Source organism: Carassius carassius, chromosome 37, assembly GCF_963082965.1.
Source record: "Carassius carassius chromosome 37, fCarCar2.1, whole genome shotgun sequence".
NCBI lineage: Eukaryota > Metazoa > Chordata > Actinopteri > Cypriniformes > Cyprinidae > Carassius > Carassius carassius.
The window spans coordinates 20392165-20411826 of record NC_081791.1 but is presented as its reverse complement, the minus strand read 5'-3'; the positions used below and the strand labels follow the sequence as shown (position 1 = coordinate 20411826).

General features: G+C 40.6%; 1 protein-coding gene across 2 annotated transcripts; it reads right to left on the bottom strand.

The window, feature by feature from the left end:
* Positions 1-12: 12 nt before the first annotated feature.
* LOC132118319 (polycomb group protein ASXL1-like) lies at positions 13-19508 on the bottom strand. 2 transcript variants are annotated; one of them, XM_059528097.1, is made up of 13 exons: positions 18989-19508; positions 13195-13277; positions 13015-13017; positions 12780-12897; positions 12487-12640; positions 10442-10515; positions 6933-7017; positions 6204-6323; positions 5303-5469; positions 5120-5216; positions 4891-4996; positions 3876-4791; positions 13-3744 (listed from the first exon to the last, which is right to left on the bottom strand). In XM_059528097.1, the coding sequence occupies exons 1-13, from the start codon at positions 19043-19045 to the stop codon at positions 721-723; spliced, it is 5004 nt and encodes a 1667-aa protein (XP_059384080.1). In that variant the 5' UTR covers positions 19046-19508; the 3' UTR covers positions 13-720. The 2 variants fall into 2 exon arrangements, with proteins under 2 accessions (XP_059384080.1, XP_059384081.1); XM_059528098.1 differs by lacking the exon at positions 6204-6323 and having other exon boundaries at positions 18989-19131.
* Between the last annotated feature and the right edge of the window lie 154 nt (positions 19509-19662).

Sequence of the window (19662 nt, the reverse complement as noted above, 5' to 3'; positions counted from 1 at the left end):
AAAGAGAGAAAATATCCTCACTTTCAGCTTTATTAGATTTGAATACTGTGCTTAACTGCCAAGTACAGACTGGACTTCGCTTTGGATAAGAAAATAAAAATGGAAACAAAAAGAAAAGTGAAAGCACTTACAAAATAACAAAAATGTATTTTCTTATTTAATAATTAAAAAAATAATCTTTGCAAGACATTACACACAAAATTCTCCTAAAGCTCTCTTCACTGAGAGGAATTCAAGAGAAGAAAGCAAACGCCACCATTTTCACACTGAACTGATGACTGGTGTCAAGAAGATGAGGTAAATGTTTTGTTGGGGGAAAAAAAGGCACAATTTACAATCAACCGTGCCATGTAAATTCATGTAATACTACAAACAATAATAACAACAATATCATTATTATTGTAATCATAATAATAAGATTAATAATAATAATAAACACCATAACAGCAATAGAAAAAATATGCAACAAAAATACAGACTGAATTTTTATCTTACAAGTATAATCTTCCAGTCCTATTGTATTGCCTGGCCCATCAAAAAAAAAAAAAAAAAAAAAAAAAAAATCCCATTTGACCAATGCAGTGTCCTGCCTCATTCTTGGCTCAAAAGAGTCAAAGACTTCCAGTGGTATTCAAACCACAGGCAATGGGCTAGAATTGTCTGGAGTGGTCAAATCATTTGCTCTGACCAACCGGCTCAGTTTGGAGGAGCTGCAACAAACTATCTGACAACCAGACATGACACACACAGTTTTGAAGGGCCAATGCAATCGTCATGGCAGAAAGCGCCACAGCCCTGGCACATGATCATAGCCTTAAGTCGGCAGGAACACTTGAGAGCTACTTCTTCTGCAGCACTGTCCGCGAATGCCTGAATGCTAAGTGTAGCATTCTGGCCTCCACTGTTGCTGACGCTTACACGTGGCCTAAGCTGCAGTACGCCATCAGCTAAACTGCGGGAGAACCCGTTACCGTCCACCACGGACACATTAGCTGTGTAACTGAAGCTGGATGAGGACCCTCCGTTGCCCCCACTCTGCTGAAGTTTTGGTAGCTTGCCATATAGCTGGTAAGGGAAACTAGAGGCCAATGAGGAAGGGGAGGAGGAGACAGGAGAAGCTGAGGTGTCTGCTTGGCGGGCATATGGATTTTTGACTTGTTCCTTCTTCGCCATTCTAACAAGAGACATTTCCATATTAAGCAGTCCTTCCATAGCCCCACCACCTCCATGAAAATTGTCCAGAGGCTCCTTTTTGGTTATTACAACAGAACTATTGCCATTGTTTGGAACAGGCGAGTTTTTGGTCAGAGCTTGTTGGCACGAAGGGCGTGATGAGACTTCATTCTTTACTGTAGCTACAGGAGACAGCTGTTGCTGATACATCTGATGCTGAGGTGGTTGGGGTTTGCAAGGGCGCCAGTTAATCTTAACAGTAGGTACAACCTCCGATGGACAAAAGTCGCCATGTGGAGGTGAGGGAGCATCAGGTGTGGTTCTGCACACAGACTGGGAGAGATCGTTAGGATGCTGTTGAAAGCCAGCTGGCCTCTCTGGATTTTCACCCCTTGGAGGAAGAGGTCCAGGGTGCTCTTTAATGACAGCTGATTCATAAACTGGAGCATTATGAGAGTTCACATCCATTGAGATTCTAGCAGAGGAGTTTGAAGGGAGGGATGTTATTACAGGTACTGCTCCAGGGGGCACTGCACCTCCGGGTTGTTGAGAAGTGAACTGAACATTTGTGGATCTTCGGCTAGCTTCCTCAAACAAGCATGCCATTCGAGATGGAGTAGAACCCGGTGGTGAAGAACCAAAGTTCCGACCAGGTCCAGGAGACACTCTGGTGGATAGGGCTTTGTGCTGGAAGTCAGATCCGCCAGTTTCTATAGGTCCTCCTGACTCAGATGGGCCTCTAAAACGTAGTCCCAGATTTCTCTGAGGTTGGCAACTGGTTGAGTTACTGGCAGGGGCAAATCGATTAATTTCCAGTTTGCTGATGGAGTGAGGCTGGGGTAAGACCTTCTCTAAGGGTAGGCTGCCTTGAAGAAGTTGGGTGACAAGAGGGTTGTTGGCCTCTACAGAGGAAACTGGTCGAGATGAACCTTGGACTCTTCTGCCAACAGGAGGAACTGCAGAATTCTTTAAAGCAAAATCTTCTCCAGATGCTCTGCCAAGAGGTTTGGTGTCATCCTCTGTTGAGACAAACAGCTTCACTCCATTGCCATTATCATTCAGTCGTAGATTTCTACTTTGGTTCCTCTCTGCCTGTGTCAGGTAAGCTTGCACTTGGGCTTGTGGGGGTGCAGTGGCAATCTGGTCCTGAGTATGGTTTATAGCATGGCTATGAATTGGATGCTGCTTGTGGGGATGATTGACGGGCTGGTTTGGCACACCATTAGGGAAGCGAGGCTGAATGACAGTTTGAGTATGGTTGGGGTTAGATATATGGGTTTGTATGACTGGTTGCTGGTGATGAGGAGGATTCAACACTGAAGTGAGTCGACTTGAGGTCTGAATGACTGGTTGATTCTGCGACTTTGTATTCTGAGCTTGCATGTCGTTACTATCCATCTGGGTTCCATGCCAGTCCAGTGTTTCATCCTCTTGAATTTCATTTTCAAAGTCAGATGCTGTCTCAGTAGAATCACTGTGTGCTCCAGTGTCTTCCTCGCCAGGATTACTTGGTAAACAAGTCAGAGGGGCCGATTTATATTTGCAATCAGCCTCACTTCCTCCATTCCTATGCAAATGTAGCATCTCGTCTCTCATGGAATGCTCTTCACTACTTTCTACCCATCCATTTCGGGCTGTAACAAGTGTCTCTTTGGGTATTTTCAAGTCTGAGCCATGCTGGATAACTCCAGTTGTCCCTGGGTGATGATCACCACTATTCTTTTCACCTTCCCAGGATTGAGAAGAAGCTGCCAAGGTCCTGATGACATCCACACCTTGGGCACCAAATCTTGGCAGCGAGTCTGGTATGGAGGTGGGCATTAAAGAAATGGCATCATTAGATGCTGAGATGCAAACAGGGGTAGTTGTTCTGCTCTCACTGGACTCTGCCTCCTCACCTCTCCCTTCTTGGTGACTGCAAAAAGACTCTGGTTCACTTGGCGTAGGCACTGGGGTGTCTAAGGTCTGCTCTGAGGTTTTATCACTTGAGCAGGCAGTCACCTCTTCCACTTCACAAATCTCTTCCACCTGATCCTGGGAAGCAGGGCTGTCAGTTGTAGGTGGCGATAGCGTGAGTGTTTTTGGAGACTCTGATGGTGGTAGAGATGGGTTTGAAGACACAGAGGAAGGAGATGGTTCGGTAGGTGGGGTGGAGGTTTGAGGCCTGTCTGTTGAGTCTACACTGGACAGCTGTAGTTGTGCTCCAGACGAATGAGAGCTCGCAGGCGATTCCTGCTCCTCCAAATCAACTCTTCCTCCTCGTCTTCCTCCTCCTCCAGGTTCAACGGGACCTGGGTGCTCTCTTGAACGTCTCCCGCTGGAGCGATCCGGTATCCCAGTACCACCCCCCGGGCCGCTCCCCCCAGGCCCTCCCCCATCCCCAGAGGCTGCAACAGCAGCAGCGGCTTCCCGCTGGGCACGGGCTTGCTGTGCACGGGCCTTGATGTCCGCCAGGGTGCGTGCCCCTGTCCCAGAGCGCCGCGACCCTTCATTGGGGGAGACGATGCGGGGACAGATTTGGTACGTTGGCGGCCCTTTGACCCAGGGCGGTTTGATCCGGGAGAGCTGTATCTAGTGGAATGGGCAGAAGAGAAACATTCATATGAGTTGTGGTTTACATAAATACTGTTTTTAACTACAACGAAGTGTACAAGAGACTAATCTGAAAAAATAAAATAAAATAAATAACGTGTCCAACATACCCGGATTGGCGGGACTTTGGGCTCCTCTGTTGTAGGCTGTGGCTTTTCTGAGTGCACACAGTCAACTGTGTTACGAAAGGACTGACGCTCATCCAACCGCGCCCTTTTCTCGGGAAAGCTGGTGAAGGCCTGGGACTCGTCTGGCCTTCTCTTCTGTTCCTTGAGCTGAATTGCTGGACTTGCTGTGGCAGGACTGGCAGCGGGGCTGCTCTCTCGGCTGCTTGTGCCAGTGCCCGCTGTACCAGTGGTAATGACTGAAGCCACATCATCCAGCGGGTCGGTGGCAACAACAGCCGTGGAGGAGGAAGAGGAAGAAGAGGAATCGGAGCTTGCAGCAAAAGTCTGTCTTTCTGAGGCAGAGGAGGGAGAAGAAGAGGGCGATGATGATGATGATGAGGTTGAAGAGGAGGATGAGGAAGGAGAGGAAGTGGATGCAACAGCTGGTTCAGGTACTTCAGGTAGCAGGTGTGTGGAGGCTTCTGGTTCATCGCAGGTTGAGCTTGTAGAAGCTGGAGGAGGTGTGGGTACAGGAGCAGGAGAGGGGACTGCCTCTGCAGAAAGGTTTTCTTCTGGAGCTTCCAGTCCGAGGTCTGTTTGAAGGACCACCTCTCCCTGAACTGCTGTCGCTTCTGGCACTGGTGATGCAACTGATGGTTCAACATCTGGAGTTGCAGTGCTTTCTGTTGTCTCTGCTGGAGGTACAGCTACTGTTGTAGTTTTGCAAAGTGTTCGCCGAGCTCTGCGTCTGAGGTCAGCCCGTGAACGTCGTCTGATACGACCTTCCCTCCGTCTTCTTCCAACACTTCGCCTCTTGGGTGTAGCCACTGTAGCACAATCAGAGTCAAGAACTGCACTGGCAACATCTCCAGCATCACTCATTGTGAGCTTTAATGCCTCTTCTCTGGTCAACCCAGACCTGAAGAAATAAATGGGAAAAAGTAAATATTTTAAAAATCAACATAATTCTAGGAATTAAGCCTGGCCTTTTAAAAATATTTTAAAAAGGCTATCAAACCTTTGGCCATGGTACTCCTCAAAGAATTTCTCCTTCCATGCTTCTACTTTTTTCTCCTTTTCCATCTCTTGCCTGAAGCGAACCTGCATCTCATGCGTGAACTCACCTTTAAGAGAGTAAAAATATTCCCAGTTTATCCACCATTATAGTAAACTATGTAGAGCCACCTGTCTTGGTCAGTTTCTGTCACTTCTTTACATATATTACAGAACAATACTAAGAGATTTACCCTCAGCTAGACGCTCTTTCCAGCTCTGGGATGCATGAGTGAAGAATTCATTATTGAGGGCCGAGCTGCTTAGCCGAGCAAGGCCATCAGGGCCAACCTACACATAAAAAAAAAAAGAAAAAGTACTATTATATACAAATATAACTAATTAGTGAAATTTAAAAGGCCTTTTAAGAAACATACCAGTCTGTCCACCTCTGGTAAAAGCTGGAGTAGTTGCTGCTGAGAGGGAGGAGGAAAAGCAGCAAAGGTGCGCGTGTTGATGAGAGCACGGATGTTGGTGTTGACTAGAATGGAGCCTGGAGTCTCAAAATCCACCTCCACTCCTCCTCGATTCCTTTTCATGGGACCTGCAAAATACAGTATTACATTGAGTTTACATAAGATCATTGCTTAATGGAACCTTGCATGGCAGGAACATATTTATGTAATATATTTAGAGCAGACTCTGGTCTACATTCACAAAAGTGTTGAGTGTATGATAATATGAATTCAAAGTGCTAGTAAATCTAAATAATCAGAGGGTGTTAAAGCAGAACTAATAAAGAAATAATAATAGTTTAATTCCACCTGAGCTATTGATTAATCCACACAGCTTTTACATTATCAACTCAACATTACATTAGCCAGTGCTGCAATTAATAAACCAAAGCATAATGCACACTACAAAACATATCTTCAATGAAAATAGACATGTAGACATGACAGTCTCTCACTAAGCTGGTCTTCGCTAGATCTGACAGAATAAAACAAAGTACACTGACACTGGAAATGGTGTTTGAGGTGTTAGAGGTCAAAACACATTTTTACACACTTTGAGACACCAGCATGACAAGATACACATAGCAATAGTTGTTTGTTTATTTTCCCTACTCCATCCAAATGCATACATTTCTGGTTAGAAATAATGATAATTGGGACATAGTTTGACATTAGATTGGCTCAAACTTGTTAGCTATTCACCCCTTCTGTGTAATACCTGGAAAGGGGTTATTGAATAACTGATTTTCTATGGAAAGTGGTAAGCAAAGGGCTTAGGGGTAGTAATTAATACATGGGGGTCCTTGGTTTTCATCCTCTGTACCTGAACGAAGACCACGTATGCTCTTGAAGTGCTGTGTGCGCTTCCAGCCCAGCTCGGAGCGGGTACGGAGAGTGGGGCCTGGACCCCCCCTAGAGCCTTCCCTGCGCCTCCCCGCTGCTCCTGAGGGTAAAGGTGGGGGAGGATGGAGGCTGGTGAGACTCTCTGAGAATGAGTGAGTGTGGGTAGGGCAGCTGAGGCATGAAGGCTAGTGGCACTAAATAGGCCAAAGTCACAGGCAAAGATTTGGCATGTGCGTGAAACACGAAAAGTCAAAGGGACAGATATCCCAAGGCACAGAAACAAAGAGGAAGAGGGGTGAATGGATATCTCTAAGGTGCAAATGCAAAGCAGATATCCAAGGGGAACAGAGCTGGGCTGACAGGACAAACCAGAGGCACTGCTTTTACACTGAGGGGTATTGATGATCAAGTTACAAACATGTCAGTGGCTTCTAGAAAAGATGCTGCTTTTAGTGCAAAGTTAACCAAGAAATAGAGGAGGTTGCTGTCAACAGGAAGGAACTGAGGGAAAAACGCCCTTGAGGAGACTGCACTATAAATGATTAGAGTGTGTCAGTGTGTAAAATTACAAACACTGACAGGCCACTCAGATAAAGAGCATCCACAGTCAGAGGGAGCAGGTATACAAAACCACTGAAGAGTGGGGGGAAACAGAAAGGAGAAAAAAAGTGAACAAGAAAAAGAGCTATTTTCTTGAGTAAAGAGTAACCTGATGGGACGTGTTCACCGTTGACCTTGAGAGGAGTAAGCACTACACGGGGCATCATCACAGCTTTCTTCCTCTGTCTCCCTGACTGTAAAAGAGATGGGGAAAAATAATCATGAGCACATGTACACAGGTCCTCCACAGACATGGAAAATAGCAGCATGCTCGGAGGAGAATTTAAATGCAAATGCATATTCCTGGTAAATGTTGAGATTAGATTATAGAATGTTAATGATTTTACCAATAAAATATTAAGATTAATGCATGTACGAAGGATATAAAAGGAAAGGGCAAGGTGTAAGTGTCCTGGAGACCGTTTTAAGCTCATTCTCTATGGGAGCTGAGTGGCTGGCAGGGGATTGCGAGACTGACAAGCAGTGCAAGTGTCTAAGTACAACATTAAGCAAACAATGGGGGAAAAGCATGAAGGCTGCCTTAAAGGGATAGTTAAACGAAAAATGAAAAAATTATGTCATTAATGACTCACCCTCATGTCGTTCCAAACCTGTAAGACCTCCGTTCATCTTCGGAACACAGTTTAAGATATTTTTGATTTAGTCCGAGAGCTTTCTGTCCCTCCATTGAAAACGTATGTACGGTATACTGTCCATGTCCAGAAAGGTAATAAAAACATCATCAAAGTAGTCCATGTGACATCAGAGGGTCAGTTAGAATTTTTTGAAGCATCAAAAACATTTTGGTCCAAAAATAGCAAAAACTACAACTTTATTCAGCATTGTCTTCTCTTCAGTGCCTGTTGTGAGCAGGTTCAAAACACTGCAGTTTAGTGATATCCGGTTTGCGAACGAATCACTCGATGTAACCGGATCTTCTTTAACCAGTTTACCAAAATCGATTTAAACTGTTTGCGTCTCCAATAAGCATTAATCCACAAATGACTTAAGCTGTTAACTTTTTTAACGTGGCTGACACTCCCTCTGAGTTAAAACAAACCAATATCCCTGAACTGCTATGAAGAGAGAACTGAAGATGAACACTGTGCCGAGCCAGATAACAAACGAAAGATTGACTCGTTTTTGAGTCAAGAACCGGTTGCATCTGTTTTGGGATCACCAGTAGTGATGGGAAGTTCGGTTCTTTTCCACGAACCAGTTATTTTGGACAGTTCGATTAAATAAACCGGTTGAAGAAAACGGTTCACCGGTTCTTTTGAGCTTGACTAGTGTTCATTTGTCAGACGAGACGAAATATGTTCATCAACGACCTTTTTTTTTCATGACTAAGACAAGACGATGACAAGACTGCACACCACTGTCCAAAAACACTGACTAAGACATTAACATGCATTATTGTTGCCAAAAAAAGACAAGACGAAAATGTTATGTATAAAATAAAAACCAAGATAAAATCTCTCTTCATTTTCGTCTAGAATCATCTCTGCTTTTTCATCAGCTGTTACAACTTTAAAATATTCCGAACAAGTTCGCTGTTTCACGCTGTTGCTCAAGTTACAGGTCACATACTCCTGTTGCTGCCAGCCTGTGGCTGCACACACGAAACTGCTGAACACACAACACCCAAAGCGAACACGGGTGACAAGCGATGACGACATGCTAGGTCGAAGGAAGAGGCTCGATATTTGTGTGTTATAGTTAGCAGCGGTCTGTTATCAAAAAATAAAATAGTGAGTGCATAGAAAGAATTCGTCCACACGGCGCTCGAAAAAATAAATAAAATCCTGAGCGCAAGTCCACCGTCTAGGCAGGCTTTTTGTGTTAAATTATATTTCCTGTCCCTGCTCAGGCTCTTTTATTGTACATGACAGCTTATGTCCCGATGACCAGTCTTTGCATTACGATTAAAACCAGTATCAATAAAGTAAAAAAAATGTGATCAGGTTAATCATTTGTGAATGTGTCTCCTAAATCAGAAATTGAAAACCAGACACGTTTAACATTTGCATTCAACAAAAATCATTCAACAAGTGTATTTTGTCAGGTAATTATGACATTTAACTAATGTTTGAGATATGTGAAACACTTTTTTACTGAACTGTATAGCAGTAATAATCTTAGTAATAGTGTTATTTAAAAAAATAACAAAAATAACTTTTTTACTAAACTAGACTTAAATGGAGACTTTTAGTCGACTAAAACTTGACTAACAAAAAAAGATATGTGAATGACTAAATATGACTAAAACTAACAAGGACATTTGGCACAAGAGGTGACGAAATTAACACTACACTAGACATCATCGGTGATGACTGCCCTTGATTCAAGCCTTCAGTTTACCCGCGCTCATAACATTAGCACAGAATCAGTTCGATTCAGATGTGCTGCGTCAGTCTGCTTCACACTGAATCACACATGCGCAGTATCATCAGCTCCTTGGTTCTCAAATCGGACGCATCCGACAGAAAAGGTTCTTGACTCAAGAACGAGTCAATCTTTCGTTCGTTATCTGGCTCGGCTCTGCGTTCATCTTCAGTTCTCTCTTCACAGCAGTTCAGTCAGTGTAGTGTTTGAGTAAATTAATTACTCTGGGAATATTAGTTTGTTTTAACTCAGAGGGAGTGTCAGCCACATTAAAAAAAGTTAACAGCCCAAGTCATTTGTGGATTAATGCTTATTGGAGACGCGAACAGTTTCAAACGATTCAGTTCGTTTTGGTGAACTGGTTCAAGAAGATCCAGTTAGAGAGAATGATTCGTTCGCGAACCGGATATCATACACTGCAGTGAACACGCTCACAACAGAGCCAGAAGAGACGACAATGCTGAATAAAGTCGTAGTTTTTGTTATTTTTGGACCAAAATGTATTTTCGATGCTTCAAAAAATTCTAACTGACCCTCTGATGTCACATGGACTACTTTGAAGATGTTTTTATTACCTTTGTGGACATGGACAGTATACCGTACATACGTTTTCAATGGAGGGACAGAAAGCTCTCGGACTAAATCTAAAATATCTTAAACTGTGTTCCGAAGATGAACGGAGGTCTTACGGGTTTGGAACGACATGAGGGTGAGTTATTAATGACAATTTTCATTTTTCGGTGAACTAACCCTTTAAGTTTCAAAATCTTCTGATTGATGCCAGAGTTTCTTGTGGATTCAGGGCTTAAAAAAAAAAAAAAAAAAAAAATCACAAAATGTTTTACTGCATTTACTGTAAATGATCAACCAAGCAAATGATCTGTTTGGAATCTGATGATTTATTCAAATCAAGAAATCCCCAACCTGAAATTAAAATGACAGTGCAAAAAGCAAAAGGTCTTAGTCATGACTAATATTGTCAGCGTTATCTGTGGGGTTTTCTTGATTTGACTCATAAAGTCAACTTTCGGCACTTCACTAATGACTCATTTTCACATAGTGACGTCATGCATTCAACTGCCTTCTGGCATAACTGGTGATCTGAGGAGGAGTTGAGTGCTGTGCATAAGAATGATGGTGAAATGAAAATCCACTCTTGGAGGGTCCTGCATGTAAAAATTTGTTATGAAGGTGATGGTTTAGTGCAAAGGTGAAGTTAGGCACTGCTGGTACCTGTGAGGAGCGACTGAGTCTTGTCTGTGGTTCTGTGGAGCAAGAGGCACTGGAGGAAGTCTCATCCACAGAAGCTGAAACAGAGGAAACAAGCAGAACATCCATCAACAATACTGTTGCAGCAAATCACATTTTAATCCTTTTCTTGTGTTAATTTGATACACAGAGTGAAAAAAAATGGTGACAAATTATAATTTTTGTAAAATATTAGGGTTTCTCATTTCAGCTGCTCATTAAAAAGATGAGATTAAATATACACCTTTGCAACTATCTACAGCACATTACAATGTAAATACATATGCAACTATCATAATTCAGTAGTGTAGGAGCAGTAATTCATTGTCATTTCTCACCTGTTATTTACTAACACATGGGCATAGGTGAACATTTATGTTTTCTTTGTTAGGTATTGTAGGTTGATGGTTTTGCATTGGGGACTAGAGAGAAAGGCAACCTTCTGTTGGCTGCCTGTTGCGTTTACATTGTATTTGCCCTCATATGCTTCACCACAATAAAATGCAAAAATAAATTTAAATAAATAAATCCATAAAAATCCATATTGCTTTAGATTGCAAGGATGATTGCTTGTAAATTAGTTCGCCCACTTTCTAGCCTCTTGGTAGCTACTGGTTTCTGCTAATGATAAGCAATCACTTGTCATAAACGTGATATTCATTGATTATTAAGTGCTTTGAACCGGTGAGCAAGTAAAACATGCAAAGATCATATTTATTTACTAAAATCACAGCCTTTTAAAGTTTAGTCATCACATTAGGCTGTATTGCTATTCCTGTCTATCGGTCCTCAAATTTAAAACTTTTTTAAAAAGATAATTAAAACTTATACCATTCAAGATATGGTTTTTGATCAAAAACTGTTTAACTGTTAAAACGCTTTAAGAACCTGCAGGAACCTGATAGAATAGCAGCTATTTCCTGACCGATCAGATTCTGAAAATACAAAAGATTTGTCACTGTATACTTTTCCCCCCACATACTAGACCCCGACCAATATATCGTTTTGCCGATATTGTGGCAGTGCGTCACAGATCGTCATTCCCAGATAATCGAAAAAGGGCAAAAAGGCGGGAGATGGTTTCTGAAACCATGTCCACCTAGATCGATGGCGGTGACAGCAGCGGCAATCCACCTGTCACTCAAGTGGCTGAGCCTTTAATTATGCAGAATGGGAAAGTACTGTACTGTAATAAACCAAAAGAATATCGGTCAATATATCGGCCTTTTTTTTTTTATTCCATAATATCGGTATCGGCCCCCAAAAACCAAATCGGTCGGGCACTACCACGTACCATTTAGAATTAATAATAGTAGGTAGTATGTAATTTATACTTTGCAAAAGGTGGGAAATATGCATATATTCCATTCCATAAACTTTCTAAACCAGAGGAAAAACTGAAAATGAATTTGGGTTCCAGCACCAAATTCAGGGGTAGAAAACACATGCAAGTATTTTATACTTGTAAGTTCTTTATAATGCTTATGACATCTAGTAATCTTTTGCATTTTTAGCTATGGTGAAAATATTTTTTAAAGAAATGAATAGATACTGCTTATGTCTAGAAACGACAGCCTTTGAAATTCCATCCTTCCACATCTATCAGGAACAAAATGAATCAGATTTTCACACAAATTCAGAAAACAGAGCAAATGTGTAAATTCATTGTCATTTCCAGGCATAATTTTGCACATATTCTCCTTGACGCAACGCACAAATACATGTTCTAAAGCACTCTCATCTAGGTCACTGCTCGATGTGTCATGTGCCGCAGTATCCATGGCAACACACACATCCAAAGAAAAAAAGAAATCAGTGTCTCACAGGAACTACATGCTTCTTAAGCTCAGGGTATTTAATGTTCATCACCATTTGAAATCAAAGCTTTTCTTAAAATGAAAAGATGGGGCCTCTACTTTTCAGTTCTTTTATATGCTTCTTTAATTTATAAGCCTGTTCCACTTACTGGAAAAAGAGGCTGAATTAATCAATTCTGGGGAAAAAATTTAAAGAATTAATAGTCTACACACCATCATTTTCACCACTAGCAGCAGCCGTCTCTGAGGAGTCACAACTCTCCTGCTCTGCTCCTTCAACTGTTGATGTGGTGGATGCTGTTGGAGTGCCAGTCCCATCTCCAGACTCATTTGCAGTCGGGCTCTTTGTCCACTGAAGTGCATTTTTCTGTAGGCATCAGTGGGTACATGCAGACACAGGATATGTAGCTCTTTCTTTGTGGGTTTTGGCATCATAATCCAGTTGCAAAACCAGAGTGAAATGTGTAAAGCACTGAAAGGAAGCTAGAAGCTAATAGACTCTATACCTTTAGGGTAAACAAACTCATCCTTCCAGGAAGCTTGAAGAAAATACTGTTCTTCACTCTGTCTCCTCTGACCTGAGAGTGAAGCATGGTGACCAGGCAGGCTAGTGGAGCTGTGCCACTGAGGAAGGATGGAAAGTAGGGAACAAATGTGTAAGTGCTACTCAAGAAAGAAAGATTAAACTGTTTTAGAGGTAAAAAATAAATAAAAAACAATAGATAATTAAATTCATCTTACCTTCTATTTTTGGGTGAAGAAGGTTTGAGAAAAAGAGAGAAACACAAAACAATTTTATAAAAGATACTCAAACCCAGTCAAGAGGCAGCAAAAATGTACTTATAAACAAACAAATTTCAAGCCTAAAAAATGTAAATCACAAAAAGAAACACCGTACATTATATACAGTTTATACTAGACCTCATTTCTTTGAGCCCCTTTGTTTGGATGACATGCAGAATCTGTTTGGGTGTCATTGGGGCGTCAGAAAAGTTCTCCAGAACCTGCAAGAGTTCAAACAAATAACATAAAATCAACAACTATACAATTTAGTATACAGTCAACTCACTTTTAATTCATTCATATTTGGGTATAGGAACAGTTAGGGATAGGTTGGTGGGTTGCATAACCTATTAGTTGTTTAACAAGCAATTGTAATGGCATGAGAGACTTAAAAACAGTTGCATGTATATGAACATATCTTGACATTTAAATAGAATGAAGAAACAAAAAGAAATTAAAGTGTGAGAGTTTTACTTTGAAAACCACTTAACAGTTAAAGCACAGCACACTCTCAGCTTGCCAATTACAGTGCCACAGCAATTCATACTTATTTTAAGACCATGTCAGTTTTAACAGAAACACTCAGCGTTCTTCTGTTATGTCCATATTACACAGGTTCTGCACAATGTACAAAGCATAACATCGACCTGCAGCCATCACACACAGCTGAGTAGTTCCAGGCATATATGACAGGCTTTTAGCCTGTATGACTAGCAAAATAAATAGAAAAAGAATTGTGGAATGTGAGACGGATTAAAATAATACCATAGATTTCTCTCTTCATTTATACAGAGCAAATAATTTCCTCCTAGTCCTGGTCTACAAGAGCATGTAACCTTCTGCCTGTATGGTAGTTAAAACGGGAAGCACTGCTCCCGCTGTGCTCAGCTAAGTCTAGAACCAAGGACACTGGAATAGGAAATGGAACAGCACAAGCTACAAAAGAAATGTGCACTAAATTATAAAATACCAGGTTCACTTCCTGCAAGGAAGCAGGCATGAAAAATGTCAAGCTGTGAGAACTTTAACCAAACTACTAGGCCAATGACAAGACAAACTTTCCAGTTATTTATAATAACAAAATTTCAAGTGTACAAAATGTGATTGAAAGGAGCGGCACATTTGAGCATTGCTTCTGGAGATATGTGCATTGTGCTGGTCTTTATTCCTCTCACCCCAGCCATTAAATTGTATCACAGGGCATAAAAAAATAAAGTGACACTATAATATCATATAATTATATCATAATTCAGAACAGACAACAATGCAAACATTTCTGCTTTTAAATATATGCGGTTTGGTATTCTTAAAGCCAAGATAAAACTGAAGTAGCATCTTCATTGCTTCTATATTTGGGACATGCATCTGAGTGAAACAGATTATCCAAATAGAAAAAAAAATATAGGGTGGGACTTGACTTTTTGATTGGATGCAGGTCGAACTGAATGCAAACTTGCAGTTAAATAAAGTAGTGAGGTGTATGCAGATGAAATAACAGAAAAAGTCAACAGAGAGAGGTTCACAATAAAATCAACAACATGCATTTAGAAAATAGAATTTCAATTTCATTTCAACTTTTAAACAATTTATTAAAGGGATAAAAGGGACCCAAAAATAAAACATCTGTCATTATTTCCTCACCGTCAAATTGTTCAAAACCTGTATGAGGTTCTTTCTTCTGTTAAACAGAGAGGATATTTTGAATAATGCGGGTAACCAAACAGTTGTGGATCCCTATTGACTTCAATAGTATGGAAAATATACATCTTTAAGTTCTGTTCAGCAGAAGAAATTCATACAGGTTTGGAACAACTTAAGGGTGAGTAAATGACAATTTACATTTTTGTGGCGAATTATTCCTTTAAGCAGTAGGCAAATATCTTCTGAGAACTAAGACTAAAAATAGTAGGTAACCAATAATAATAATTACACCTGAACCAAGTGTAAAATCATCTTTTTAAAGACGTTACATTGAACAATTCGTCGTCATGGATTTCAGGAATAAATATCCAACAGACTGGGCAAGGGGTTAAATTTACAAACAAAACTCCTGCTGGATGAAAAGGCTCTAATCCTCGTTTAAGTCTGTGACATTTTCCTTGTTCCCACAAACATCCAAACCATTTGTAGAGGACTCAATATTAAAACCACGAAAAAACAAACCGCAGCTTCACCCACATCCAGAATCAGGACTAATGAAAACCTATTTTTCTCTCACAAAAATAGGTTCCTTTTATTTATTTATTTATTTTAAACACACCAAGAATGGCTGTACATCATTACAACTACCTTAAGCAAGTGACCATCAAGAAGGACCAGAAAGGCTAAAATAGGTGGCCTGTTTCACATTTCCTATTGCTTCCAAGTGCATCACCAAGATGATCTGATATACAATGGCCTTGAGCCCAAGCATCTGGTTGCATCTTACTCCCAAAGCTGCCATTTCACACCTCTGCTTTTGTTTCAAAGTCATTATATAATTTAGCATTGCTCTTTGAAGCTCCTTAATCATTCACACAACTGAATCATCTAAAATACCTGATCATCCTTTTTTTTTTTCATTTAATTTTGTAGCATAACATAAAGCAGTACAATGAAAATGCATTAACTAATTCTATTAATCTACTGTAACAACAAAAAAAAAAAAAGCCCTGGTGGATGTTAGAAAAAAAATATGGAAACATGTTATGCATAGGTGTGGATACTGTATGCCTATGTGTATGTATGAAGTGATAGCTGCAAGGGCAAAAGCAAAAGTGAAAAGAAAGAATATATAAACTTACATAACGAAAGTAGTGAGGTATATATCTGATAATGTAGATATTTACATTTGGCTTGTAATTATGTTTGTGTGGTATTAAGAAATGTATTAAGAAATGTCAAAAATGGGGACCAGGTGTCTTCAAAGGCTGATGATTGCTTCCTTCTGTGTGCATTGTGTTTTTCCATTGAAATGTATTCTGAGATTAAATTTGTCCAGTGTTTGATGTGGCAAGATTTTTTTGATTTCCAGTTTTGGAGAACTACTTTCTTAGCTACAGCTAGAGAGATGAGCAACGGATTCCTGTATTTTTGCGGGATATGGATTTCGGAAAAAGTCGCCTATGAGACAAAGTGTTGGTGATGATGGGATTCTGTGGCTCAGGATAGTGGACAGTGTCTCAGTGACTGTAATCCAAAAAGAGTGAACTGGTTGGCAATGCCACATGGCGTGCAAATAGTCGTCTGTGCTACCTAAAGTGCATTGTGAACAGATATCGGTGTTGTGTCGGCCCATTTTGAACATTTTACTTTGGGTGATGTGAGTTCTATGAATGACTTTATACTGTATAAGCTGCAGGTTTGTGTCCATCGGTCATGGACAAATTTCTTCTATAAGCTGGGAAGGTTGTAATGTATTGTTGGCAAGTGTGGTTTTATCTTTAATTTGAAGTCTAAGTTGTTGATATTGAAGTAATTATTCTCTCCCAACCCCATATTTCTGTGTGAGTGTGTTAAATGACATGAAATGTTGGTTCTCAAATAAGTGGTGAAGATGTGTGATTCCTTTTTGTGCCCATGTGGGGAAATAAAGAGGTTTATTCTGTATCATGAATTCTGGGTTGTGCCAGAGTGGGGTGAACCCGTTTAATTCTAGTGATGATTTTGTGATTTGGTGCGTTTTCCACCAGGCTGTCAGAGTTGAATGGATGGTAATGTGTTGGCAGAGTTTGGATTTCTTGATTGATTGTGAGAGGAAGATATTTCCTGACATATTTGTGCATTGGTTTTGTTCCAGTTCTAGCCAAGGGTAATTATGCTTGTGTATATTGATCCATTTAACTATGTACTTTAATTGATTTGCCAGAAAGTAGTGATGGAAGTTTGGTGCCTCAAGCCCCCCATGTGATTTTTTATTTTGTAGTGTTGAGAGTGATATCCTGGTTTTTTGTTTTTCCAACAAAATTGTGTTGTTAATGAATTAAGAGTTTTGAACCATTTATCTGTAGGAGTGATGGGGATCATCCTTTAATTAAATTCTGCTTTCACATTTAAATTATTCAGTCTATTTGGTTGTGAGTGTTCCCATTTGCCCGCATCTCCCTAAGAGCCTGTCCTATTACTACAGAAGAGGAGCCAGTAGGTGACTTTCATTCCTGGTATAAAGACATGCCCATACCTGCTTCCCAAAGCTCAATCACTGTGTGCGATACCTGCAAAAGAGCAGTCTGTAATCTGTTTGGCTGGTATGAGTTGGGTTGATAATCTTTTAGGATTTCGACCACAGACAATACATAAAGTAAACATTCATATGAGATCAGAAGTGGCTTTACAGACTTGGCATCACATTTTTTTTTTTTTAAGAATTATAGCTTTTAAAAACTGTGACATACATAACACAGCATTGTAATAAATTATACAAGTTGTTGTTTCTTTAGCACATGAGATCCCGACCCAAAACAGCACCCCTTGAGTTTCAATATGTACTTTTACCAGATAGCACCGTCTGTAGTTCATACAACCTTTTCTTTTCTTAATCTCAAACTAGCCATGAGTTAAACTGCAGAAATGACTAAATTCAAAGACAGTCTGGGCTGTTTGGGTGGATCAAATTCAAGAACAAGAACTGCCAAGATCACCTAGAAAAGCAGACAAAGACCTGACAGACATAAATGACTGTAACCACCTAAGATTTTTCATAGACAAAGCAAAAACAGGTTGATGAATTCAACTGCACAGGCTCATTTTGTCTGAGACACTGTATCTAACCTAAGGTTTTGTAAATTTTCACATTATACAGGTGTTTCTACTAAAGCTTTTTTATAATAACACTAAGATTAAAGTCTAGAGGTCAGACATATGAAGAGGCTAGTTTTTGTGTGAAACAACACTGACTGTGACACATTTCCCATTTAATCTATTAATTAATTAGTTAATCTATTATTAATTTAATGTTCCTGTGGTTAGTGGTAGAGCATTGCGTTAGCAGCGCAAGGTTGTGGGTTTGATTCCAAGGGGAACCCATGTTAGGTAAAAAATGTTAGCCTGAATGCACTGTAAGTTGCTTTGTATAAAAGCGTCTGCTAAATGCATAAATTTAATTTACACCAAATGCAACAAAGAAACTTGGATGATGCAGATCATCTAAGAAAAGCATCTTCCGAAGAATATAAACCACAGGATCAGAAATTACATTTAATATGCAACAATATATGCATGACAGACCAATTTTACACACCCTTGGACCACCAAAGTGGAGAATAAAGGAGAAACCCTACTATCATAATAGAAAACCGGTTTAGTCTTAACATATTGTTAGCCACAATGCATGTTTTAATCCAGAGCTTATTGACCCTAATAGTAATTTTATTTATTTAGTATCCAAAACTGCTAAAGAAGATCAATGGCATACGAGTTGGATAGAAACATACAAATATGGCCTAGTTAGTATATTTTAACGAAGTCACAGCTTAAAACAAACAAGTAGTACAAATGAGGATTTAAAACACACATTTGTAAAAATGTGTCTCTAATGACACACAAGGATCCCACAATGGGTATTTTTAGCATTTCACCCCGCTCGCTAAAAGAAGCCCTGCAAACAAAGGGTCAAACAAGCAGAGCAGCTAATACGCTAGGCTACCAGCAAGGGCTCTTTCATTCAAATGGGACACACACATTAGAAATGTGACGCTTGTGTTGACAGGGTATGTACAGGACCGTGGATTACGAGCCACATGCAAATGTAACACAAATGTAAGAGCCTGATTATGAAACATCACATACTGCCTACATATACACAAACAGGAACAGCGGAGCCTGCATGTGTCCAACCCGACAACAGCTCGAGCCCAGCGCGACACAGCTTTGTTCGCGGCACCCGTACAACACCCCTAACCCTACGCACAGAGATTAAACCACCACAGTTGACTTAAAACGATTAATATATTACCATACGAGCTGCCTCGGCCCACGTGCGCTCCTTCTTTCTCTTCTGTTTGTCCTTCATTTCCTCAGCGTTGTCGCTTGGGTGCGGATTTCTGCAGCGGATATGAAACGTGTGCGTGATAGACGACGAGCCCGCTAGCGTGCTAGGCTAGCTGCAACACCAGAAGGGTCTTTGATACACTTTCGCCCCAAGTACTTGCGTAGTCGCTCTATTCAAACACGCACGCGTTTCCGTAGAACGGCTTGCCAAAAAAAGCTGAAGGTTGTTGCAGCAGCGGCGTTCCTGAGAGTAATTTTTTGTTACGTCTCGCGGGTTAAACTGAGGTAAACAGAGACAGGGCGAAAAATAGGCGAGCCCCAGCAACCTTTGGCATACTGCTGGAAATCCTCGGTTTGGAATGGAAGATGAGAACACAACAATGAGGTCAAAGGTCAAACACACTGCAGGAATGCAACACAAAAACAATTCTTCCCATCCCCCTCTTCTTCAGTCGCTCCTACAGCCGCGGCTCATCTGACGGGATGAGGCCACGCCCATTATTATGTGCGGCGAGATTAAACGTGATTCTTATTAGGGAGCACGACACATACAGTCGTGGCCAAAAGTTTTGAGAATTACATAAATATTAGTTTTCAAAAAGTTTGCTGCTAAACTGCTTTTAGATCTTTGTTTCAGTT